This window comes from Typha angustifolia, chromosome 3 (assembly GCF_048772165.1).
Source record: "Typha angustifolia cultivar Huaian chromosome 3, ASM4877216v1, whole genome shotgun sequence".
Lineage (NCBI taxonomy): Eukaryota > Viridiplantae > Streptophyta > Magnoliopsida > Poales > Typhaceae > Typha > Typha angustifolia.
Genome location: NC_133241.1, coordinates 1,033,150 through 1,059,397, shown reverse-complemented (window position 1 = coordinate 1,059,397; position 26,248 = coordinate 1,033,150). Strand labels below are relative to the sequence as shown.

Sequence of the window (26,248 nt, the reverse complement as noted above, 5' to 3'; positions counted from 1 at the left end):
ATATATGTTAGTGGTGAGCTTTATTAATAAAACTATGTTATGAAAATAGATAATGTAGTATACATAGTTTATTATTATAAAGTTTTGGATAGTTTGATTAAGATACTTATATATTTGTGCATATTAATAGTAAAATGAGCATTTTTCGACCATCATATTTATTCTTTTGAAGATTATATTTACATTCAAATGAAATATTTTAGTTCTTATTCATTTCATGATGAAAACTTAAAAAATAGAGCTCCCAAATTTGAATATCAACATCAGTTTAAAATTAGTTTCACCATTTTTTAGGGTTAACACCGTGAGTTTACTATATTTATATTTAGCCCAATTTTTTTCTCCACATTTTTGCCAAATAGTTATAGAAAAACATATTAAAGATTCAACATAAACAAACTCACTGTTACTAAATACAAATGAGAAAAAGAACCACAAAAAAAAAAAAAAAAAAAACCCAGAAATCCAACCTTGGATTTGCTATCTATCTATCTATCTATCTCTATGTCTATCTCTAACTCCACATCCGAGTCCACAACGCATCTCAATTCATCTCATTATCATTACCATTACCATCACCCATCTCACCTCCTCCCCCATCAATCCACCTCTCCATTGGCGAGCACTCCTCCTTATGAACCATCTTCCAATGTAAAGCTTGGCAAGCACGTGAGCAGTAGTTGACGGCGCCGCAAACGGAGCACCTCCTGAACTCGTGGCGCCGCGTTTCCGGCCTACCGCAACCCACGTGCGAGCAGAGCCTCAGGCCACCCTCTCCGCCACCCATGCTCCCCCACCTCGACTTGAACCACTCCACCATGAACCGGTTCGCAGCGTCCCCCTCCGCCGCCACATGGCACCCGAAGTCGCTGAGGAGGGAGCAGCACGGGGGCCGCGCCGCGTGGGACGGGGAGGCGGCGGCGAGCTCGCGGGCGTTGGCGTGGACGAGGAGGCGGCGGCCCTCGGCGATGTTGCGCCGGACGCCGTAGCCGTCCTGGAGGCAGTGGCCGAGCTCGCGGAGGGCGTCCACGTGCCCTACCGCGGCGGCGCGGACGCAGAGGGCGGCGCCGGCGCGGAGGTCCTTGTCGTCCTTCGAACCGCCGCTGCCGTTGAACTGGATCACCGCCAGCGAGTACAGCGCCGCCCCGTGGCACCCGATCGCCGCGCGAGCCATGAGCGAAGCTCCACTCCCTCTGTTCTCCAAGCAGTAGAATCGAATCTAGAGTCCCCAAAAAATCCCACCTTTAGCCTCAATAATCCCCTAAAAATCGCACCTTTGGAGTGAAAAAGAAAAAGTAAAATAGCAGAGAACGAAGAAGAAGACAGTACCATGCCGAGAAAGTAACAAGCTTCCAGATTCCCAGCATCGGCGCAGCGCTTCAAGAATCTATGAGCGGATTCCGACCACTTGTTCGCCTTCACCGCAATCGATCTCGCCGAGGCCCTCGCCAGCACCAGGGGATTCACGCCCAGCTCGTTAAATCTCTTACACCTGTTCCAAAGAGCAAAAATACCAAAAAAATAAGTCCAATTTTTACACCGAAATCGAATGAAAAAAACGCTCTTCGAGATCGAAATCGAGCAATGGGGCGAGCGATTACGTTAACAGGATGCTGACGAGGTCGGAGGGGGAGGAGGCGGAGGAGCTCAGCTTGCAGAGGATGGAGATGACGAGATCATCCGGAAGTCCATCGAAGAAATCGACCCTCGCCTTCTTTGACTCGGATACTTCCTCTTCTCCAAGCTCGCATCTTGCCCTCTTGTTCTTCTTCATCCTCCCCCTCGGATTGCTATCCCACGCCATGGCTGGGTTCGGATAACGTAGCCCAGTTCTCGTCCTCATGGTGATCTATCTATCTATCTATCTATCTACCTTTCTATCCTTCTCATGTAGTAGTAGCCTCTTCTCATGGAAGACAGAGGAGATAGATAAGGCTTGGGAGATGTTTATATATATATATATATGGAGTGGAGAAGGGGGTCACTTGGTTGGGTCTGAGTTGACGATTTTGCCCTTCGTTCCATTCGAGAATTACGCCGTCACGAATGGTCAAACAAAGTTGACCGGTCGCTTCGGTTGCTTCAAACGGGAGCAGGCTTTGAGAGCCAAAAATAAAAAAATAAAATTAAGTAAATCCTACTTCAAATTCTTTTGGGGATTAGGTCTCTTTTTTAATTAATATTTTCCAGAGGGATTTGCCATAATAGGTGCCTATATGTTTGGCGCTCGAATAAATGCTATTATTAAAAGTTATTCAATCTCAGCTTCCAAATTCTTCCGTTCCGTTAGATTCAAATTTAAAATTCGTTTGATATTCTATACATACCCTCCTAAGAAACTTTCCATTAAAATTTGAATCTAGTATAAGTGCATAATAGTCTTCTATTGACGTCTGATTAGAAACTCTCCATTAGAATTTTCTCCACATCCTTATCATCTATTATTATATTTATTGTGCCAGTTTCCCAACCAGACCAATTGACAAATTCTATAAGCGTAAGCAAAAATGAATTCCACCACATAATGTTGTTCATTATGTTCAATTGTTCATAGTTGGATGATACTAACAGTTTTTTAATCATTTTAAACAAGGAGAAAATTATCTTTTATTATAATTATTAGAGTTTAAATATTTTTTGTGATAATAATGATATTTTGTAGAATATGATGTTATTAAAAAACTAAAATATCTTTTTTTTTTAGTTTTTAAAGTGTTAAAAAAATACTCATGAAATTAGAATTTTTGTTCCCTTGTATTATGACAATGGGTGGTATTTGTACAGTTTTTTTGGAGCCATTTTAAATAGTTTATATAAGGGGGGGAATGTCTTTTATTAATCTAAGTTTAAGTCTAACCCATTTAAGTGATAATGATATTTTTGAAGAAAATTAGTGACAATTATGTAATAATCTTTACTTTGGGGGGATGTTAATGAACTTTTTTGCCACTTATGGTAAGGGAATTTAAAAGAATTCTATAATGATCACATCATGCTAATTAGAGTAATCTAATTGTTGTCAAATCATGAGAAAAATTAATTTTATAATCTTACTCTTCCAACATACATAAAAATATTAAGCAAGTCTTTAATGAAATCAAATTTACCTCCAATTAATCAACTCTATTTTTTTTTTAAAAAAAAATGAATTTAACCCAACACTACTTAATTCAAATTTAAACAATTTGCTCTTATGACACCTAATTAACAAGATTTGGTATTTAGTGTGGAGACATCAAGTACATATAGTTGCTTGAAACTTTGTTAGGCTACTCTATTACGTTAGCTAATGCTAATAAATGAATCATATGTTCATAACAATGACCTTTGACATGACTTAATAAACAGTAGAGGAGATAATACCATCATCTTCTATGAGAAAGAAATTAAGGAAAATCTTATTTTAAAAAAATTGCCAATTAATTAGATTTCAAATTTCATATCATAGAAGTAGTTGTCTTGTTCTACTACTAGTGATTTAGGACAATAATTGCGTGTTCAAATATAACTCTATATAAATGATAGTATGTGATGATAAATATTCAGCACCCACAAATATCAAAATATCATAGTTTGACCTGCCACCTAACTAGCAATTTGATTGGATTAATGTTGATGAGAAGGACTTAATCATTGGTGATTAGCTTCTTATATAAGTTACTTAAATTTATTATCTTTTACTAGTTTGAGTTTTCTATGAACAAATATTGCAAAATATATCTTAGTGATATTTTTGAGTTAAACCTTAATTTGTTTCTAATAACTAAAGAGGAGTACAAACAATAATTGTTAATTAATCCAATTTCAATGTTAATAATGTGTACATGAAGATAGAGAAAGATTAGTTTGAAGTCAAAATGTGACACCTCTATCATTTATAAGTAGTTGAAAAGATTGAGTGAATACAAAACAATAGACTTTGGCTCTCCAGTGATAATTGTAATTTGACCTTCTAAACTATTATCTATTTACACATCAATAATTATCTTTAGTAGGCAAAAACTTTCAAATATTTATTAAAAAATTCATATGACTATCATTATGATCATAATTTTAAATTGTGTAGAAGAAAAACCGTCGAGAGTGAGATGTATAATATAGCATAAATAAAAATTAGACATAATTTTACTTTAGACACTATAAATAAACTATTGCTTATTTTCCCGTACATATATATATATCATTTTTATCTTCTTTTTTTTTCGACGGCATTAGAGGGTGAGAGGTTTAGGAGTTTATGTATACTAAAAACTCTTAGAAAATATATATGGAAATGAATAATAGTTTATAATAAAGAGATTTTAGGTATAGTTAAGGTTAAACCCTAATATTAGTATTTATTTATAATTTAATTATCCATGCTCTAATTTTGTGTTACTGAGAAATATACAGAGAGAAGTGTACATAATCAAGTGCAATGTAAGTGGATAAGATGGGTGACGTGGCGCTCTAGGTGGAAGGTCAGCCACTCCTTACCTGCCACATGGGACCATGTGAATAGACTATTCATAAGCACAAAAGAAAAATGATAAAAAAGATTAATCTTCTCCTAATCTTGAGGCTTATATCATCCATTATCCACTCTCCAAGTGTTGCTAATAATTAATATTGCAAACAAAATTAGAGACATAAACTTATGACCACCTGTGACATATTCAACTATGAATAGTTGGCAAAATGTGCACTTAATCTCAACAATATGAACTTTTGAGTCATTGTTATTGGATAAGTATATTTAGTTGTAGCTATTCTTAATACAAACACCCTATTAGGTAAGAAAATTTTGGAAGTATATCTTTAGAAGTAGGTAAAATATATATATCTTGTAGCATTGGACAAGTTAACATGTTTGAGTGTTAAATGAGATGAGTGAGGAGAATTGTCACCTTTACAAAAGGATTAGAAAAAATACATATATATATATATATACATGGTTTGGACTAAATTCTTAATGAAAAAAAAGAAGATAGATATACTAAGGAGTATAAGTGGTGCTATTCAGAAGGTCCCAGGAAAAATATTATAACCAAATCACCAATGACTAAGGTGACAAAAATCATAAATAACATATTTCATACATACATAGCCCTCAGAATGAGAATATCTTGGTCAAGGTTATTTCCAAGTATGAACTAATGGTTGACCAAGCTACTAATCAAATTAAAAATGTAATTGGAGTAGTTGGTTTTGTTTAGTTGGCCTCCACTCTCATGTAAAATTATATCATTATTCTAGTCAAAGACATGAAGCAATTGTCTATATTGTACTCCCCCATTCATCTTGATTAAGATCTTTCTAAGATTTTGTTCCCCTTCTTTATCTCTTGATTAAGACGTCGCTTAAGTCTAATCAAGTCCATTAATTAATATATATGAATATTTTAGAAGAATTTATCGAAAACACTCTACATTCTTATCATATTGATAATCATCATTGAATCGTTATAAAACCCCCGCGTTAACTATAAATACAAACAAATGAGATTTTGATTTTAAAGTCAAACTAGGAGTATTTTAAATTTTAAATATTTTTATTTTCAAATTTCATCTGAGATATTAGAAGTAAAAAAACAAACTCTAGATCCAAATTCAAATCTCCACCAAACCCTAAATGCTATATATATATTCTTATATCACCTATAGATCTCTTCCTTGTGCTTCAGTAGCCCACTTGGGGATAGCTAATTAGATGTGGAATAATGTAATTGGGTATAAGGTTTTTTTGGAAAAGGCTACTGCCGAATAACAAGGTGACAAGTAAGATGGAGTTCCAGCTCAGCAGGGTTATCTGAATGTACACGTGTCGTTTACAAGGTGATAAGGTTTGATTTAAGATACGTGCGTGTTCTTATTGGTTGAATTTTCCACTTGATCTTTCCCATTAGAACACCAATTTAGCTAATGAGAAAAGGCTCATCTAGCTTTGAGCTCTATTCTAATTCTTGTGTCAAGGAGGGGCCACCAAGGGTTTATACATACTACACTTATATATTAAAAACAAAAATGCTAGTAGTAATTTATTAATCATCAGGGTCTTCATTTGTAGAATAAGACTAATTTTTTATGTAAAAGAAGTGAGATAATACTAGTATAAATTATTCTATTATTTAGTTGAATATTAGCGTAAGAAGTAATAATTATATTTAATGCGATGTATGTATGAATAGAAATTAGCGACATTTTAAATCAAATGATGTGAATAGAATATAAAGTAGTAGTAATAAAATTATATATCTAGATTATTATTAAATTATGTTTAAAATTTGTATAGAATGAATAAGAGAGATAATGATGAATTAATATAGGAAGAAGCTAATTTGTTGTTTAGTTACTATACCCGAATAAGAAGGGTTATTCTAAAAGAAGGCTATTCTTGTTTCATAAGTAAACGAAGTTTATCTGATTAATATTAGGGATTTAACTTACATTTGTTCGGCATATAATTTAATCATTAAATTAGATAAAAAATGTATATTAAATTTACTAAATATTAAAAGCATTTTTACTCTTATCAATATCCATCAACTCTCTATGTGAAATTACATACTTATCCTTATAACCTATAAATCATGACAAGCATTACAAAGACCTATAGATAGTAGAGCCGAACCTAGCTTTCATCTCTATCCAACTACAAATCCAAAGAAGCAACCACAATATAATTCTTTATTAAGAGTTAAGACTGAAGGCTAATCTTGTCATTAACAAGAGACAGGTGGTGAGAGTGGCAGTTAAGGAAAGCTAAGTGTGCGTTGGGATTCTACCACACCGAGTGCTAATTCCTTATTCCTTGATACTAATAGTTATTGGGATAGTCAATTAGTAAGTTTAGATGCTAATCTAATGTGTTAATCTAGGGATTAGTGAAAGTGGTGGAGAGTCTTGCAGTGGGGATAAGATTGGAGGGACGTTGCTTAACGCATTTGCCTCCTCCTCCTCCTCCTTCTTCTTCTTCTTCTTCTTCTTATTACTACTTCCATGCACGTGTTCTCGTACTCTCATTTCGTAAGTTTCAAGCCAAAGATAACTCATAATAATTCCAAATTATAACTATAAATTGCTAATCTTGGCCTGTAAAAATTAATTAATGTTGAAGAAAGTTTTATAAATACGTATTATATAGTTCGACTATCCTGTATTTTGCTGACTAGTTTGTTTGATGTGTAGTTATTTTTAACTTTTATCTATGGTCAACCTATAGTTTAGCAAACTAATAGAGGGATATTTTTGACAATAAAATGAAATTTTAATGTTATGGATTTGGATTAATTACATATATTGCTCATTTTTATTATATAAAACCTTTCACTTTTTTTATGAGACATTTTGGCTCTCCTTATAAGAAAAACTAAATGGAAATGGATAATAATTTAAGAGAGTCTTAATGTAATTATCCCATTAGACAAGCTGGACTTGGGCTATTGGGCCTGCAATTTTTCAGGATAGCTGGTATTAATGTTTGAATGCTTAATCTACTAATTAAAGATGATCAATTAATCATTTAGCTAATCGATTAGTTTAACATGCCATTTCGCCAATTATAAAGATATTTGGTGTGAGGCATCTTATCCGTGATTAACAAAAAGTTTAGTGACAAGTTGGGAGTAGGAGAGAACTATTTTGTTTATATATTCTCTTTTCCTTTTCAAGCCTTTTGATGGTGGAAAATAATTAGAGGATAAGGATGAGGATTTTGAACCATGGGCTTTAATTAAGTAGAAAATTCTTGAACAATTTGTAGTAGTGGCTAGAGTGGAAGCACCAACCAACCAAATTAACCCACATCATTATGGAATTAATTAATCACAGTTGGTTATTAGTTAGTAAGGATAAATATGCAATTGTTGGTAGTTGGGAATTTCATATCCATAGTCACCCATTGATAGTTTAGATAAGCTCTAATCTCATTAGTTCTAATATAAGGAAGACAAATACTACTAGTGTGTGACAAAAATTTTCCTTAGTTTGGTAGAAGAACACAAATTTGTTATCCAAAAAATAGCGTAAAAGTTTCGTATCTGAATAGATACTCGCAGAATCCCTATACAAACACTAAAAGAGCTCAAAATATGAAGATATAAACCAAACAAACTCAAATCTCATGACATATAAAGATAAAATTGTTAAGGTATTTCGCATATAGGGTTACCATTCGAATCTCCGATAATCATCTCTATTCCACCTTGTTGGGCTCGAGTCAAATTATTTGTCGGTATTGAGCCTGGCCCAACCCAATAGAGACATTCATTTTATAGATGGCCATTCTTCAATATATTAAAAAAAGATTTAATTTACGTCACACATTTTATTTTTATTATCGTTAACATAATACCTCATATATTTATTTATCATTAATGTGAATTAAAATTTAACTTGATAATTATAGACCAAAGAAAGAATATTTATTACTTAAAAAGTTAAAAATAAAAGAAATAAAAATATTCCTTGGCAAAATTGGCTAATACAGAGATAGAGATAAGTGGCTATGTTAACTTTATACAAATATAATTAACATAATTAATTTATATGATACCCTGTCAGTTAATGGACACCACGAGTTCCAACGATAAATAACCATATAGGATGCTAGTGATAATAAAAGCAAAAAATATGTAAGGGATATTTTTTTTCTCTAAATTAAAAATTAAATAATCTAATTGATCACGTAATTTTTTTTTTAAAAAGAAAAAGAAAAAATTGCTTCCCTTTGAAGAGGCAATGATAGATTCCTCAAATCCTCCTCAGATTTTTTTTTTCTCTCTCAGCACGACCACAGCCACAAGTTTCTATGACATCCATGTCACCCAGAATCTAGAGGTGGAGGATCCAGGGACTGGATTCTGTCCGCCACGTGTCAAGACGTGAGAGCCAGATGGGCATCTTCCTATCTCTCTAAGATAAGCCCACTCTGAAACTCAAATACGTCTCCCATTATCCTACTCTCCTCACAACCACACAAGAGAGAAGACTGTCTATGGCTTCAGTGTCTGCCTCCTCTCTCGCTGTTGCTCCCATAGCCAGGCAAGTTCATCTCTCTCGCAGTTTCTTGAAGAAGAAAAGATATCACCATTCCTTTTCGTTCTCTTTAATCGATTTTAATCGTGCTCACTCAGATCATATTTTCTTTTTAACAAAAAGAAGTGTTGGAAAATACTGGAGAATTAAGAAACTACATCAAATATAAGCTATTAGATGACTGTTGTTCTATCCTTTATAATTTAAACTGATGGTAATTTTATGCCATTCAGCTCTCAGAAGAGCAGGAATGGTGTAACTGCAACAACAAAGGCATCCTTCCTCAATGGAAGGAAGCTGAGACAAGGGAAGTGGGCGGCGCCGGTGGCACGGCGAGCCTTCTCGGTATCCGCGGCGGCGGCTTCGGAGAGGCCTCTCTGGTTCCCAGGAAGCACTCCTCCTCCATGGCTTGATGGCAGGTAGATTCTCTTCATTCTCTCTGCACTCTTTAACATTCATACTAAGTCTTTTTAATTCCATTGGAATATAACTGCGAATTGGTGTTGTTTGAATCCTTTGAATGCAGCCTTCCTGGAGATTTCGGTTTTGATCCATTGGGTCTGGGTAAGTACGAATCTCCTTATTATTAACTTTTATATCCTTCTAATATTTATGTTTGCTTAAGTACCCTCTCATATTATTTTTACATGAATACCCTTCTAGTTATTTTGTGATAACTATAATTTAAGATCTGAATTATTTCTTTCATGCCTTTAATTGATAGTTTTACCCTCGTAATTTTATTTGTGACATTTTTATCCTTCTTACTGTTATAGTTTAGAATGAAACAATTATTTTTTACATAATATTTAATTAATTTATCGATCGAATTTGAATATACTTATTAAAATAAAGTTATAAAAAATTGAATAAATTTCTTAATCTAGCTAAAATAATATCAATCAAATTTCATATGATAAATAGAAGTATTTTGTCTTGAGTAATGATTCGATACTAACTAATTAGTTATTAAAAATAATTTTTCATCTGACCATAAGTTAAAGGGTATATAAGACATTTTACATATGTGACTAGATTAGTCGATAAAAAAATTAGAATTTAAGTATTTTTTTATTACTTATCTTTATGACAGTTTCCTTAATAATAGGAGTGTCAATTTCTACCAATTTATTATTATTTTTATTTTTTTATAAAGAAATTAATAGCTAAGAGAGAAATAAAATATGACTAATTTACCTTTACAATTTAAAAAAGTGACATGTATTTCCTGTTAATTTTAGCTAGTATTATTTAATCTCAATAGTTGAATTATGAAAGAGAAATTAATAATTATTGTTGAATAATTTGCCTTTTATCTTTTAACTATTAAATGGATCATAAAAAAGTAGAGAAATAGAGAATTGAAATGAGATGTAATTGAATGGTCCACAGGATCCGACCCGGAGAGCCTACGGTGGAACCAGCAAGCGGAGCTGGTCCACTGCCGGTGGGCCATGCTCGGCGCCGCCGGCATCTTCATCCCGGAGCTCCTCACCAAGATCGGCATCCTCAACACCCCGTCGTGGTACACCGCCGGCGAGCAGGAGTACTTCACCGACACCACCACCCTCTTCGTCATCGAGCTCATCCTCATCGGCTGGGCCGAGGGCCGGCGGTGGGCCGACATCATCAAACCGGGCAGCGTCAACACCGACCCCATCTTCCCTGAGAACAAGCTCACCGGGACCGACGTCGGCTACCCGGGCGGTCTCTGGTTCGACCCGCTCGGGTGGGGGAGCGGCTCGCCGGAGAAGGTGAGGGAGCTGAGGACGAAGGAGATCAAGAATGGGAGGCTAGCGATGTTGGCCGTGATGGGGGCTTGGTTTCAGGCTATCTACACCGGCACTGGACCCATTGACAACCTCTTTGCGCACCTCGCCGATCCCGGCCATGCAACCATTTTTGCTGTAAGTGTTTGGAATAGTATATTTTACATAAATTCATCAAACCTAACACAAAAAAATTATTACTCTTCTCAACCTTATACATAAATTTTCTGAAGTGCATTTTCATCAAAAAGAAATTATAGATTATTCTAACTATATAATAAAGTATGATGTTTTTCAATGCAATTGTGTAATGATATATGTTTGGTTTTTTTTTTTGGTGACGTTTAGTGCTGATTATTAATTCTTTATGTTTAGGCTTTCACACCGAAATGAAGAAGAAAGCCTTCAGATTGATTGATTGAGAGAGAGAGAGAAAGAGAGGTGCAAATCCGACTGCAACCTTTGTGAATGCTTCTATGTATCTAGAGATTATTTTTATGTAACAAGTATTAATTAAATGTACAAATACTTCACGATGCTTCAAATCTTGTGAATTGGTAGTCTGAGAAATTAACAGCTACTATCTAATTACTTACTATGATTAATTAATAATTCATTGATACTTACTATTAGCAACTCTTCACAAGCCAAAAGAAAAAAAAAAGAATTCTCACATTCTTCGTTAGGTATTATTGTAAGGAACTATACGAATAACATGATGAAATAATATGATAATATCAACTTTGCAAAGTAAACGAAGCTGATAATAGCTTTGATAGGGTTTTAGTTGCTCATTTTTCTTTCTCTTGTCTAGAAGTATTTTTCTTGTCATTGTCAACATTTTCCTCTCTCCCCTTTCTTTGCTCTTTACCTTAGCAATGTCTCGTGTCGCTAGTGTGTCGATCTCCACCGCTTATGTCGTTAACGATCTTTCCAATGTTGCCTTCTTCTCTCTTTCCTCCGCCCACTACCACCTTCTCAGCCCACCTCCACTATTGTTGTCGTCTCTCTCCTCTCTTACCTAGCTAATGCAGTTGTTGCCACCACCCTCAACCTCCTTCCGTATTGCAATAATCACAATGACAGACAGATGTTATTGTATTCGCTTTAATGTTGATTCGAATTTGCTAGGGTTGTGATGGAGTCGATGGAAGCCTATTTCATTAATAGCGTGCTTGTGATTGCTAGATTTTCTTCTGCCTATAGGATTTGATATAATATGTAAACCGATGAATTGACGATGTTTTGTCAAAATTGTTGGGCATGTCCAAACTATTTCATTATGTTTTTCGTGTGTATCACATTGCGAATAGTAACCCAAAGAGACTTTCTTTAAATAAAAACAAGAGAGGAAATGCTCCCACGTATATAGACTAATAAATAATTGCCTCAATTAAGTTGACAAATTTAAATATAAAAATTAATATTTTCTAACCAGTGTTGCATAAATAATGAGAAATCATTATATTTCTTCGTCATCTTTCTCAATAAATACTGAAATATACACAAAAATAATAAGAATTAAATAATCATCCCTCTAATTAAATTCGACATATATATCTACCAAAAGAGTTCACAAATGTCGACAAGATAGTTTCCAAAGGGAAGAGCCCCTCAAGTGAGACTGCCATAAAATAAAAAATAATAATAATAAAATCTAGTTCATTGCACCCATCCTTTGGCCATGCAAAAAAGTCTTTCACACGACTTCTCTAAAAGGTAAAAGACAAGATCCAACCGTTAATTCTCATCCTTCACATGGATGCGTAGAAATTTCCCAGTCCACGACCAAACACATGGAGAAAAAAAAGGAAAGAAAAAAATCTCGTTAAAAACACCAAACCGAACTCTGACCACCAAAACAACGACACGAATCCAACACCCCCACGCCTCCCCCAAATCCCCACAACCTTCCAATCCCAAAATCCCCTTCAACCAAACCCAATCACCCACTCAACCCTTCACCTTAACGTAGGCTCCTTTCCTACCACCCAAAACCATTACGCTATTTAACATCTCAATGTGATCCTCATACTCTTTTATAAAGGGATAATAAAACTCGTCGGCGATTTCCTTCTATCTCTCTAGTTCCCCGCCGACATGGGTCCGATCGTGTTGGCCTCGCAGCTCGCGACGGGGCTCGGCGTGGTGGCGGGTGCGATGCTGGTGAAGTCGGCGATGGACGCGCTGGACGCGGGGCCCATGGCCGGGGGGTTGCCGCGGTGCGCCACGTGTAACGGGACGGGGCGGGTGGCCTGCCTCTGCTCGCGGTGGTCCGACGGGGACGTGGGTTGCCGCTCGTGCGCCGGCTCGGGTCGGATGGCGTGCAGGAACTGCGGCGGGTCCGGATCCGGCCGGCCGCTCCCTATCCAAGTCCGCGTGCCATCCTCCTCCAATCGACCTCCTCCTCCTCGATAAGAAGAACAAGCAATTAGAAAGAGAGAGAGAGAGAGATGAGATTAGTTACTAATTATGTATATACGAGTCTTAACCAAGTGATTTGGATGTTTGTTGGAGTTGTTATCTAAATACTCATTTCAATTTCCATCATATGTTTTCTCGTTCACTTTTCAGTCGATTTTAATTGGTTTGAAGAAATTTCGTTGTGTTGTATATTGAGCTTAATGTGTTTAAAAGGAAGGGGAAAAGGAAACCCCTCACAATTAATTAACAGCTTCTTCCTGTTAGTCTAGAGAATAATAAGGCCAAAATATAGGTGCCTATTTGAAAAAAAAGAGAGAAATTTCTCTTTTACACTTTGGATTTCTATAGATGAGTTAACTTAATTATGGATCTAAATAATATTAATATTTTATTTTTAAAGATACGAATAATAATAAATACAAAATAAAGGGTGTTTTTGATAAATTTTATTTAAAGGAAAAAAGAAAATTTATAAAAATTATTTTTATTTACGTCCTACTTTTTGAACCAATCGGTTTTAATGCTCGAATATCCAGACTCTTCCTAATCCTCTCGGTCGAGTCCTCGTCCTCATCCGCCGCCATGTCCGCCGCTTCGCCTTCGCTGCCGGCGATGCTCTCAAGGGATCAACTCCTCCACCTCTTCTCCCGCTTCTCCTTTCTCACCTCCCAACCCGGTCTGCTCACCAAGCCCCACTCCCTTCCTCCATCCCTATTTCCATTTCACCCCCTCTTTTTTTTTTACTCATTATAATCATTATCGCCACATCATTGATTCGTGCTTTCTTACCTTCTTCAGATGTCAAGAAGCGCATCGCCGACGCCGTGAAGGACAAGCAGGTCGCGCCTCATTCCCGCCCACCCAAAAGTGGTATTTTCTTTTTCTACTTTTTTCTGACAAATTCTAATATTTTGCTCGAATTGTTGTTGTATGAAGGAGGCGGTAGCTGTAACGACGGCCATTCAAGAGGAAATACTTATCGAGATGGGAATTGGTGAGTTAGTAACTCTCTACTGTTTTCGCACACAACCTGTTTGATGTAATGCCGTCGGCAGTCTGAAGTAGAGAGCAGAAATGTTTTCTACAGTGATGAATTGAATCTACGATGTGTGGGCAAGAATATAAACTTTTATAAGAAATATCGGGATATATCTATGCTGTTTTAGTAGGAGGTACAATATGAAGATCATAGGGTGTGTTCAATTTTTTCTCATCCTGTTTTTTTTCTAGTTGAATGGGAGAATGGTTTGTATATAAATTAAATTAAGTGATGAATTTGGGTCTATGATGTTTTAATCATAGTTGAACCTGGATATCTGTAGGAGCATAAAGTTTTGCAAGAAATATCTGGATAACATAAAACAGTTCATTTCAACATGTGTCAAAAGAACCTTGAGAAAACCATTTGAGACTTCTGTAAGGTTAATCCTTCTTGGAATCTATTGGTCTTATATCATTTGGTTATTGCTTGCTGTTATAGTTTTATCGATCAAAGCTTCAACTGACTTGGAATTATATTTGAGTTTCATTACTGAAATTTTGTTATAAACTACCTTTGGTTGAGGACTTCCAAATCGTATTAGGATTAAGGCGAATTACCCATATGCTTGTCTAGGATATATACCAGCACCCTAATTTGTGTGAAAACAGTGTTATCATCCTTTTTCTCTATACATACTAGATAGAAATAAATTACAATGATATTTTTCTGTTGAATTTTATCTTTAAAAGTGTTGTCTCTCCATTTCATCTATCCAGATTCCAGTGCAAGATATAATAAACTTTTATATTATTCTTAATTTTAATTATACTAGTTTCTGACAAGCTCTTCATTTTAGAACAGAAAAAGGTGAAATTTAATTAATATCCTAAGGCAATCTTTGGCTTACCAATCTTTTGTGGGTAACCTATAATCTCCTACATCAACATTTTTTTTAATTAATTGCTTTATTTGCTAAGGCTATCACCTTTATACACCATCAAGTAAGCTCATTGATTGGCAACTGCAGAATTCGCTATGCGTAGTTTATCCTTTACTTTTGTTAACTATTGTTTGCAGTCAAGTGAACATATCGGTATCTGGTATTACTTATATTTAGGTGAGATGTTGCTTTCATGCTTTGTATGGTTCTCTACCAGATTGTCTCCAATACCTCTACCTCATATATTGGAAGAGGGACTAAGGAAATGTATGAAAAGTGATAACATATTTTGTTATTCAGAAATTAGATATGCGACTTCTTTTATGTTCAATGTTCTAAAAAGTACGCCACGGGTATGTCGCAGCTAAGGGCTTTCATGGCGTGAGGCGGATGGCAGGAGGCCAAGAGCTTATAGTGGGTGACATGATTCCAATGCGGGTCTCACAGAAAAACTTTACAAATATCTTTTTCCTAAGCTATCTGGCCTATATATAGTCAAGTAAAAAGAACAAAATTTGTCAAATTATCAACATTCAACACATGATAGATATAATCAATCTATTGTTAAAATTTGGAACATTTGCAAATACCATTTGGAAGATGTTTCTACATTTTCGATAAAACTATGAATGTACTATTTTTCATCTTTTATATCTCAGTCAATAGAAGGAAAAATTAAGGATTATCGATCGATACTTGGTCGGCACGGGGCATGTCAACTCGGCATGCCCCTATGTGCCAGGGGCACGCACTAACACACTTATAATATATTTTTTAGGGCCTTTTATCTCAAGAAACTTTTCGATATATATTTTTAGTTTGAATATATCTAATAAAACCAAGGTTTTGAAACTCGGTATAAGAATTGAGATCAACTGTTAAAAAAAACAATATGTATCTATTATATTAGTCATATTGCTAGCCCGTATCAGATCAGACTATTTTTAATTATGTAAAATTTTATATATTATTTAAAAATACATGAAATTTTTTTATTTTTTTTGAAAAATAATATAAAAATAAGAAAATAAAAATTAGCCACATAGAAAGCTTAAAAGAAAAAAACTCACTTAAAACCATGATGAATTCCGAATTGAATTTGTCAATTTTTTTAGTGTATTGTAAAGCAATTCTGGCTGCCACCTTAGGGCATGCAGGCCGCCCCACCAACACACTAAGCACCCAAATTATGTGATCGAATTGCATAATCGAGCCTTGGTAAGCCGAGTTGGAGCTTGGTGGGCCTAGATAGCCAACATTGTGGCTAGTAGGCCAGGCGAAATTATTTGCTTGCAAAAGAGTTGTGTTAGTTAAAGGAAAAAAAAACTCATCATGCTCTAAATCTTCTTATCTCTCGATCCCTCCCTCTCAAGCTTTCTCCTATCCCAATAGTTGGCGGCGAGCAAAGATCTCAAGCATGTGCTGTCGTCGAGGCCAAGCTTTGCAACTGTTTTGGAGCTCGGACTCGAGCGTCGTCGTGGAGGTTGGGTTTGTGTAGCCGGTGGCATGAAGGTTGGTACGTGCAGTGGCGATGGTGTGGAGGTTGAGCCTGTGGTACGACGTGGAGTGGAGATCCCCTTCAATGTTTCTCGTTGCCTTCTCCTGCTACTATAATGGAAGTGATAGAGTTGGTGCTGGACACGTGCGGACCATCACTTATCTCTAAAAATCTCGCATGCTAGTTGGACATCACCACTTATCTCCAAAATTCTCACATATTGGACACGTGGGATGTAGTAGAAGTGAAGGAGGTGCATCTAATTTTCATCTCACCAACAAAGACAAATTTCCCACTATGTAATTTTTTTTATTTTTTCTAAAACATATCAGTACTTGTGTCTTAATTATTTTGGTGCCCTGGACTATTGAAAACTTTATATATAATGCTATACTATAATAGTATATATTATATGTTATATGTGGTATTTTTATTTGTATATATTAAAAAATGCTAGACTATTTTGGTCCCTATCTTCTGCCTAGGCACTAGGTGGTGGGATGACCACTCACAGCCCACGATCACCTTTCAATACACTGAATATTTTATACTCGTAAATAATTATTATAGAATAACACTATAACAGTGAAGAACAAGATCTCTCTCTTCACTATTGTTCTGTAGTAGTAAAAAAAGATGAGTTAAAATATGGGTGAAAAAGAGAAGAGAATGAGAAAAAAACACTCATTTGAGTTCACCAAAGTGAGGAGTAGTTAGGGCTCACTGAATTGGCCGTCAAATAAGTTCAATGAAAAATAAGGGTAGGAGAGAGTGCGTAAGGTTGTCAAAAAAGCTTGTGGGCTCAACTCGTTTAGCGCTCGACTCAAGCTCTAAATGAGCCGAGTTGAGCTGATATTTTGGACTCGAATGTATTATCGAGCCGAGTCGAGCTGGCGCTAGCTTGCTCGAGCTTAGCTTGACATTGTAGCAATATATACAGTTTGTGACCCACCACCACATAAAGACAAAAATATTCATGTTACCTTTCCATTGATGACCCAAAATGCCTCCCCAAAAACCGATGCTTTCTTGGACCTCTCCTTCCAATTTGTTCTCCTCCTCTTCTTCTTCTTCTTCCTCCCATGTGAGATGGGATCTCCACGAATGGCAGCTCATGTGGCTAAATAGAGATTTCCATAGAGGATCCCTTTTCACACTCTACATAGCTTGTCACGCCTCTTATTGTAGTTGTCAAAATCTGACAACCTCGAAGTCTTTTTTGGGTTCTCCCTCAATCCATAACTAGCTCTCTGCATTTTTTGCCCCAGTTTGGATGAGGGACTCATGGACGACAAGTGAGATCTCATATACTTGCCCAAAGATCTCCCATATGGGAAGCTCTTCCCACACACCTTGCAGTCATGTGTCAACTCCTGACATTCTCCACTATCCTCGTGCCTAAATCGTAGCAAAGCTCCTTTCTCCACTTCGTCTATTAGTTCCACTCTTTCGATTGCAAACCCAAGTAAACCTTCTCCTCCCTCATCCCCAATTGCGATGCGATTAGCCGCACCACCTACCTAGAGAAGAACCTCTCCAACGGCATCTTCCTTTCCTATTTGCCTCTTCTGCTCTCCTATCGAGCTATCGAGTTGAGAAGAGCCAATCTGAGTTAAGCTTTTCCAGCTCGAATCGAGTTGGAAAAATTCAGTAATCTAGCCAAGCCGAGATGGGTCCAGCTCGCTCGTTTACACCCCTAAGAGTGTGTGAGATAGAGGGTAAAAATCGAAAACTTAAAAAAAAAAAAAGGACAGCTGAGGACATTAATTGTTAATGTCTCTTAGGTTAGATATATTTTAGATTCTACTTAAATCTTAAAAATGGTAGTTACGACAGAGGTGTATAGGTTGATTCGGTTGATATGACCAAAATTGGCCGATTTTAGACCGAAACCAGTTATTAGATTGGTTTCAGGGATTAGTTATGGCCAATCTTGATTTGGATCAGTTGATTTTGAGAACCATGAGTAAAACCTACATTAGTCTTTTATTTTCTTCGATAATATTGTAAATGACATATTTTGTTAAAGATATAACAATAATTAAGTAGAAACATGATTCGACACATGATATGATTGAATATATTTATTAATTAAAAGTTGTAAATTTTGAATTTGAATTAACTCATAGGAAGTTAATCTAACATGTTTTTATACAAATTTTGGCTCAACTTGAATGAAGTTGATATATTCATTTTTGTTTTTTACTAAATTTGGGGAACTTAAAATTTTTGTTTGATTACTACAAAGAGTAATTTTTAAGATTTAGCACCAAAATGATATATTTATATAGATAGACCATTATAACTGATAGATCTAACAAAATCGGGCTAGATATATCATTTGTACACCCAAAGTTTTACATTATAAAGAAAATACTTAAGAGAATGAAAGAACATTTTTTACCTTTTGATGAAATTTGAGAAAAAAAAACCTTAATTTCCTCTCTTTCTCCTTCTCTCACTTCAACCTTTTTTAGTAAAGTGGTTGCAATTGACTCACCCTTAATGAGTTAGTGGGTTTGGGACGCACCCGACGCGTGCCAAGTGGCATGAGTCAGCAGCACAAAGCTGTGCCGACCAACATGGCATTTTGATTAGCAAACACAATTGAAATTTTTTACTAAGATTCAAGAGAGCTAATTGAGAGAAGGGGAAACATAATTCAATTTCTATTGGTTAAGCTTAAAGTAGTAAAATGGCCACCATTTTCACCATGGTGGCCACTACCCTCTATGGTGGCCGCCACAGTCTTAAAACGCTGTTCCAACCCGCTACAACTGTAGTGTAGCTCTTAGAGGGCTAATCCGCCATGGTGGCCACCACAATCTTTTTTTTTTTTTAATAACACTGCTTATGTTTACTGGGCCCATGCGCTAATAAATGATCATATGAATTTATATTTATCATGCTTACCGAATGCTACCATTTGAACATATACTGGTTACTGCACTTCAGATCCAAGACTTGGGATTGCTTGCTTGGGAAAAGTCAATGCAGTTTATGAGAATGACATGGACTTGATGATTCAATTTTACCGATTCATTGCGAAGTAGGTGTCTCTCGAACTCTCGTAATTCTTGTTGTATAGATCTTTTTGTCTTTCATTGGTCAAATTATTTTGTTTAAAATAATTGAAACAACCGTTAGATCATTTCTCTCTTTCCCTGTACTGCATAAAATTGGCAATGTTTTATTTCTAAAAGGAATTAAATGTTGACAATGACAATATTGAAGTAAAATTTTCTTCATGGTGGGAATGTCTCTATAGAGTTCTAAAAATCTTGCTACCTCCAGAATATGTATTAAGTTTTTGAAATCAACAAGGATTAAGTTCTTATATAGATGTCCAATTATTATTTATTGAATCATGCTTGTTTGATCGCCTTACCCTGGAATGGCTGATTGTAGTTTTTTCTTAGGAGTTGACCCAATATTTTAACATACTGAAGTCACCTAGAGGACTAGAACATAAAGAATTTAATAGCAACATGCCCAATTTTCCTTTAGCATTTTTTTGACCAGTCAATGATTTTTCTGCACCAGTTCTTTCTCAGTACTGATCATGATAAACATAATCCTGTCTGTCAATGGTGAATGAGAAAAAGAAAAGAAGATGATTCTTTTCTTATTTTTTGTACTCGTCTCTCAAGAGTGACTTTGAATCAAGCACATAGTGTTGGCCTTTGACGGTACTAGTATGACAGAGAAGAGATGGCCATTGATGAGGCTGAGCTTGAGCCAGATGAGTTTGAGGATAAAATGCATGCTCAACATGAGCTGCAAGATCAGGTAAAACTATTTCTATTCCTCTAATCTTTGAATAATTGTTAAACTCAATTTGAAAATGAGTTCTTTGCAGCAAATGGAGATGCTAAAACAACTTCGGAATTATCAGCCAGATGACCAATGTTTAATTTTGGAGAGTGTATGTTCGCTCTCTTTCTATGTATTTTGTTATCTATATTATTTGTCTAGTGTTTGATAAGATTATTTCATTTCACTGCTGCTTTATAAGTTGGTAGATCTTTTCCTTCCATTTAGTCCACTTGCTTATCTTCATTGAAATCTGGTGTATTTGTGTAGTTATATATATATATATATATATGAGCAGCAACGTGAGTCCTTCTTCTCCTATTAAGATGGATATTAGTGATTGAATTCTTTCCTCTAATTCTTATTCAGCTGCACAAGCAGTTGGAAGGTACTAATTTTGACAGCAGCAGTGCAATCCTGACCCCACAAAAAATCCAAGAGATTGTTAGAGGATCGGGAACCCTGGCCAAATCATCCAGGTAATGATTTTTCCAGCCTTTTTCTATGCCCGTCTAGTTGCAAGCTGCAATTGCTTCTGTGAAGTATGGATGACTCAGTTGTATGTCCATATTTGGATGTATTTCAGCAATTACTACTCTGATCACATCTGCAAATTATGTATACATTTTAATGACTGATTGTAAGTGACAAAATTACAGGCACTTCAATACATTAATAGTTTTAAACGTATAGACATACAGTATAATGTATTTCAGTGGAGTGATCAAATTCATGGGGGAATCTATTATTTTGGCCTTTAAGAGAATGGAGAAGTACGACTCCAGGCTCTTGTTTTGTTCACGACACAAGTCAATGCCTGACTCAGTTGAATACAAATATTTAGGATTTGAGTCCTCAAGTTTGGGTCTACACAAAATTGTTGGAGAAAAAGGATTTGGGTCCTCAAGTTTTCAGATTCATTGAAAATAATTTGTCCTTTACAGATGAATTAGATGGGTGCTTCTTAGGTTTAGTATGGTCCGTGCTTCATCTCATCATTTTGGTAACATTTTTTATGCATGAAACTCCAATTACAGCTGTATCTGGAGTGTATGTATACATCCTTACCTGCAAAATTAAATGATTGTTTCCAATGACTCAAACCTGTGCCATTTGGGCCCAAGGGATAAGCACCTACCGTGGCATCTTTACTGCCAACATATCTATTTGTCTCAAAGCATCACAACGAAGGGCTGTTTCCATCATTTGAGCCCAACCTTGTTCTTAGTGCTTCTTTCTAGTAGGCCTTTAAACCCACTTTTGGACCACTGTAAGAGAACCTTGCTCCCATTTGCATCGATGAACATATCTAGCAATCTTCATGATGACCCCAAATCTGATAGATGTAGACAGCTGATCAGCAGGCCATTGTAGTGTCGTTGTCGAACGGTGGTCAGTCGCGGTCTCTGATCGGGCTCTTCCTGTTGCATGTACACCGTGTCTGCGTGTACTGCAGTGAAGGGAAAGGGGACCTTGCAGGACCACAAGGATCCCTAATGGGCTGGTTCATGGAGTGAGGAGTTTCCCCTCCTTACTCTTATCATGGCCACTTTCCTGTAAAGTTTTAAGGTGATGGGGACCAAGATTTCCCTTGAGTACTGACTAATAGTAGTGGGAGACCATGATGCATAAATCATTGAGAGAGAGAGAGAGAGCTCTTCGAACCCACATACCCTTGTGGTCTGGTGGAGAGCATCAGCCAAAAGCAAGCCCAAGTGGTGGGTTACTTCTTCCCACACATGCTTCATGTCTCCTTTGCTCCCACAGCTTTTTCTTACAAAAAGCAACTTACCAACAACCCTTGATAGATTGGCTGCAGTATGGGAAATGGGAATGCCTGAGTGAGGAGTAAGGTATGTGGGGGTGTTGAGGCAGCTTTTCTTATCTTATCTTCTATGTATGTGATGTGATGATTTCATGCTGAAGTTGGCTTACCAGTGCAGTTGTCATTAGATTCACCTTCACCTTTTCTTTTCCACCATGCATTGTTCTGTACAAAACAACTAGAATTCACAAATCTTTGGGCTGTAGGCCTGTGGTTAGGCGTGAGGTTTGGATTAGATTTTGTTCCTAGTTTTCAATTATATAAGCTGGAGTTACTCGTCAATTATACAACACCACAGACAATGATCTTTCATTCACATCCACTGAGAAGTTTAAAAGAAAAGTAGAATTTATTTATCTCATCCATCTCTTGTTTAACTCTGGGGTTGCTGCTTTTTGTGTACAACAATATTATTTGGTCTGAACTTTCTCCTTTGTAAACTTACTAATGTTAAGTGACTAGCTTATCTTCTCTTAGATATTTTTCATTTTGTCTATTAGCATTGGAAATACTTGCACAAGTAGCTGCAGTAAGTAAGTAAGTAATCATCATACTCCCATCTCACTCAATTCCTGTAGAACTACAGCAAATCAACTAACTGGTTTGCTTCTATGAACAGCAAACTATCTTGTAAATGCATATGCCCAGCTCTTGCAAACGGGTCATTATCATTTAGGCCGTTATAAGCTTCACCAATTTGACTAGCAGATTAAAAGTATCATCACAATTATTGGTTGCAAACTTAGTGCCAACAATGAGATGATCTTATCTCAATAACAGGGTTTTGAGTTACTTATCTCTTATACTATTCCCTTTTATTGATTTAGAATATTCTAATTCTCTTTTTTTTTATTATATATATTTGACAAGTGCAGTTACTTTTAAGCCAGGATTGTGAAGGATCCGAAACGCTCAGTGTGCAAGGTGTTGTTTATCATTCTGTTTCACCAAAAGAGAAAAAGAGAAGGTATGGAATTGTAGGTGGGGAAGAAGAAAAGAGTGAGATAGAAGTCTTTTTTTAAAAGAAAAAAAGAGAAGTGAGATGGAAGGAGATATGATCCTGATGATTTGTATAGCAAATTTAGTTCATGTGTACGTTGGCCGACAACCTTAGGCCTACCAATAAAAGCTATTCCTCTTGTAGTACTTTGTCTCTCTTTAACATGTGCTACCCAATTATTGCAACCTTACCATTAATATTACCATGGCCTGATGCCTGATGGCCATCTCATCTCATAAAGCCTTTTTTTCTTTAACATGTGCAATCTTTTTCATCTCTCTTCCTAACATTATTTCTATAGCTAATGCACGCCATGATGCCAACCATCAATCTACTACTAAGTTCCAATTCATTTCAGGAATATATCTTTTTAATTCTAAAACATAATTTTATATATTATAATAATTCTATTCTAGAATATATATTATTTAGCAAAATTATATCTTAGACTATACTAACTCAGTTACTAATTTACTCTTACTATCTATCCTATCAACTCAATATCTATTTTTTTTAATAATTATTACACTATTCTTTTATAATGCAAGTGGACATAAAAACTACTTATTTTTAGAATATAGATATAATTGATCTTATTCCTAAAGTAAATGAGACCAAAATGATCAAAAAGAATACCTAAGATGAAAATATAGCACAATTTAGAACCGTTTTAATTTTTAATTTGTTAGGCTCTCCCTGATAGAAAATTTCAACTAGATTGATCAAGATGGAGTCGTGTCGTGAAGCCTATATTGTATATGTATTATCAAATTCAAACCCTAACGGTGTTGAATTTTTTAATTCTCTTAGTCATCTCAGAGAGGGTTTGATTCTCTCATAGTAGTTATTCAATCTATATATCAAGAAGGGTCAGCCCTTTTATCTAGTTTATGATTAGCCTTCGAGCTCATAATCTGTCATAATTATTTTTTGCTTCCCTCTCTATTGAAAATCAAATAAAAATAGATAAACCAATAGAAAGTAAAATTAAGAAGTGAATTTTCCAATTCCTTAGATCATCATAACTTCTCTTCTTTTTCTTTTTTTCTTTTCATCTTTGATTTCATGCTCATAACTATCCATCATGATACAAATCGGCTTCTCACCAATAGTTGGCAAGTGGTAACTGTTTTTTTCCCCCCCCTCTAGAAAGCGACTTCCTGCGGTAACTTCCACTTTTAAGTTTCACTTTTCTTGCACTTTCTATATCCGAAGGAACCGAGAAGCCTCTTGGTCCCTTCCACTCCCTGCTTCCTATAGCCAAGGTTGCAGGAGATCTGTAGCCCTACCCGATAGCATCGGCATGATGCTGCTAAATTTACAAATTCACCCCCCAAATATATATATATATATGAAGGACACAACCACAATTCACAACATATATCTATGCAACTTCCCTCGCACTCTTCTGCTACTACTACTACTACTACTAGTACTACTTTTATGGAAGAAGAGGAGGGGGAGAGAGAACTGCAACTACTCTTCTCGAATCCCTTAGCCAAGCGCCTCGACGGAGAAAGGAAGCCCATGGTGACGTCGGTCCCTCCGGCCGACCACCCGGCGCTGGATCTAACCTTAAAAATGAGCGTCGGGCCAGCTTTGCCAGAGGGGAAGTCGAAGATGTGCGTGAGGAGTATGCAAGTTTTAAAGCAACAGACGGCGGAGCAGATTCGGCTTGCGGCGGTGGAGAAGGCGTACGCGGAGAGGGTGCGGGAGCTGGCGAGGAGGGAGGTGGAGATGGCGGAGAAGGAGTTCGCCAAGGCGAGGGCGGTGTGGGAGAGAGCGAGGGAGGAGGTGGAGAAGGTGGAGAGGATGAAGGAGATGGCCTCCAGGAGGATCGGCTCTGCTTGCTTGGAGATCACTTGCCAAGCTTGTAGGCAGAGGTTCTGCCCTTAGCGTTAATGCTCATCTTCCATCCATCCATCCATCCATCTTTCAGTGTAAGTTTCTCTTTTTTTTAAAAAGAAGATCTCGCCATTAATGCTGATCATCAGCATTCTTCATGCATCTTGCAATCTAATCTCTCTCTCTCTCTCTCTCTCTCTCTCTCTCTCTCTCAATTTGCAATCCATATCCACTCCATTAGGATTTGATACTATTCAACTTTAAGAATGATAATAGATTATATATATGTTTATGAGAGTTTTATAGGATGTGGCCATTTACTTTTGTAGGTTAACGTATGTCAAATAGAATCGGATCCATATATATATATATATATATATTGAAGAAATGGAGATATTTTAGTTTTACATCCATATTATTTCCAACTTAATCCGATTTCGACCGGATAATCCAAATCCAGTTAATTACATCACTATATTTACCCTTTCAAGCTTTGGAATATCAGACTTAAATGCCTCAGTGAAAAAAGAGAGTTAATTATCACATTTTTTTTCCCCTCTCTAATGTCTATAATCTTGAATCGTCCCGTTAATATTAGGTGATATATTGAAAAATTTTGCAAAGTATCCCGACTGTAGGAAATTCTCGCATCGAGGTCGTAAAGAATCACATCCCTTTGCTTGTAACCGAGGTTACAGTTGGCTTGGAGCTTGCATCGACTATTTGATTTTGCTCGATTCGATGACTTAACAGTGAAAAGGTTTGAGAGGCAGCTTAGTAGCACAGTAGCTTAAAACCTATAGTGAGCGGCTTAGTATATTAGGTACAAATTTGACGGGCCTAATTATACTACATCAGAGGAATGTTAGCTCTTTGTTCAACATATATCTTAGCATTCAGAATCTTGAATGATAAAAAAAATAAAACTAAAAAGTGGCTGAGGTTTGTTATCTATAACCATTATTATTTTTTTCTTTAGAGGTATAACATCCTGGATACTATCATGTTTAGGCTAAACCATATTGGTTTCTGGTAGTATAAGCTGTAGAGTAAACTATTAGTCCTAAGTTAGCCAACTAAACTCCCATCATAGTTGATCTTATGATAATTCGGATCAAACACAAACCCTCTCCGGTTT

General features: G+C 36.2%; 5 protein-coding genes across 9 annotated transcripts; 4 read left to right on the top strand and 1 right to left on the bottom strand.

Moving 5' to 3' along the window:
• Positions 1-391: 391 nt before the first annotated feature.
• LOC140780170 (F-box protein At1g67340-like) lies at positions 392-1,921 on the bottom strand. The gene is made up of 3 exons (XM_073125569.1): positions 1,602-1,921; positions 1,330-1,492; positions 392-1,219 (listed from the first exon to the last, which is right to left on the bottom strand). The coding sequence occupies exons 1-3, from the start codon at positions 1,841-1,843 to the stop codon at positions 545-547; spliced, it is 1,080 nt and encodes a 359-aa protein (XP_072981670.1). The 5' UTR covers positions 1,844-1,921; the 3' UTR covers positions 392-544.
• A 6,961-nt stretch (positions 1,922-8,882) lies between these two features.
• Positions 8,883-11,328, top strand: LOC140758446 (chlorophyll a-b binding protein 7, chloroplastic-like). Its single transcript, XM_073094617.1, has 5 exons — positions 8,883-9,020; positions 9,248-9,433; positions 9,541-9,578; positions 10,407-10,921; positions 11,159-11,328. Exons 1-5 carry the CDS (start codon positions 8,974-8,976, stop codon positions 11,174-11,176), a joined length of 804 nt encoding a protein of 267 aa, XP_072950718.1. The 5' UTR covers positions 8,883-8,973; the 3' UTR covers positions 11,177-11,328.
• A 1,398-nt stretch (positions 11,329-12,726) lies between these two features.
• LOC140779638 (uncharacterized) lies at positions 12,727-13,356 on the top strand. Its single transcript, XM_073124814.1, has one exon. The coding sequence runs from the start codon at positions 12,884-12,886 to the stop codon at positions 13,199-13,201; it is 318 nt and encodes a 105-aa protein (XP_072980915.1). The 5' UTR covers positions 12,727-12,883; the 3' UTR covers positions 13,202-13,356.
• Positions 13,357-13,719: 363 nt separating this feature from the next.
• LOC140779616 (uncharacterized) lies at positions 13,720-23,467 on the top strand. Of its 5 annotated transcripts, XM_073124788.1 has the most exons (9): positions 13,720-13,883; positions 14,006-14,046; positions 14,144-14,201; positions 19,583-19,676; positions 20,332-20,416; positions 20,487-20,552; positions 20,810-20,919; positions 22,766-22,794; positions 23,141-23,467. In XM_073124788.1, exons 1-9 carry the CDS (start codon positions 13,790-13,792, stop codon positions 23,161-23,163), a joined length of 600 nt encoding a protein of 199 aa, XP_072980889.1. In that variant the 5' UTR covers positions 13,720-13,789; the 3' UTR covers positions 23,164-23,467. The 5 variants fall into 5 exon arrangements, 3 of the variants coding, with proteins under 3 accessions (XP_072980889.1, XP_072980882.1, XP_072980897.1); XM_073124781.1 differs by lacking the exon at positions 22,766-22,794 and having other exon boundaries at positions 23,156-23,467; XM_073124796.1 differs by lacking the exon at positions 22,766-22,794 and having other exon boundaries at positions 13,721-13,883.
• Positions 23,468-24,652: 1,185 nt separating this feature from the next.
• On the top strand, positions 24,653-25,268 carry LOC140758296 (uncharacterized). The gene has a single exon (XM_073094396.1). The coding sequence runs from the start codon at positions 24,709-24,711 to the stop codon at positions 25,159-25,161; it is 453 nt and encodes a 150-aa protein (XP_072950497.1). The 5' UTR covers positions 24,653-24,708; the 3' UTR covers positions 25,162-25,268.
• The last annotated feature ends 980 nt before the right edge of the window (positions 25,269-26,248 follow it).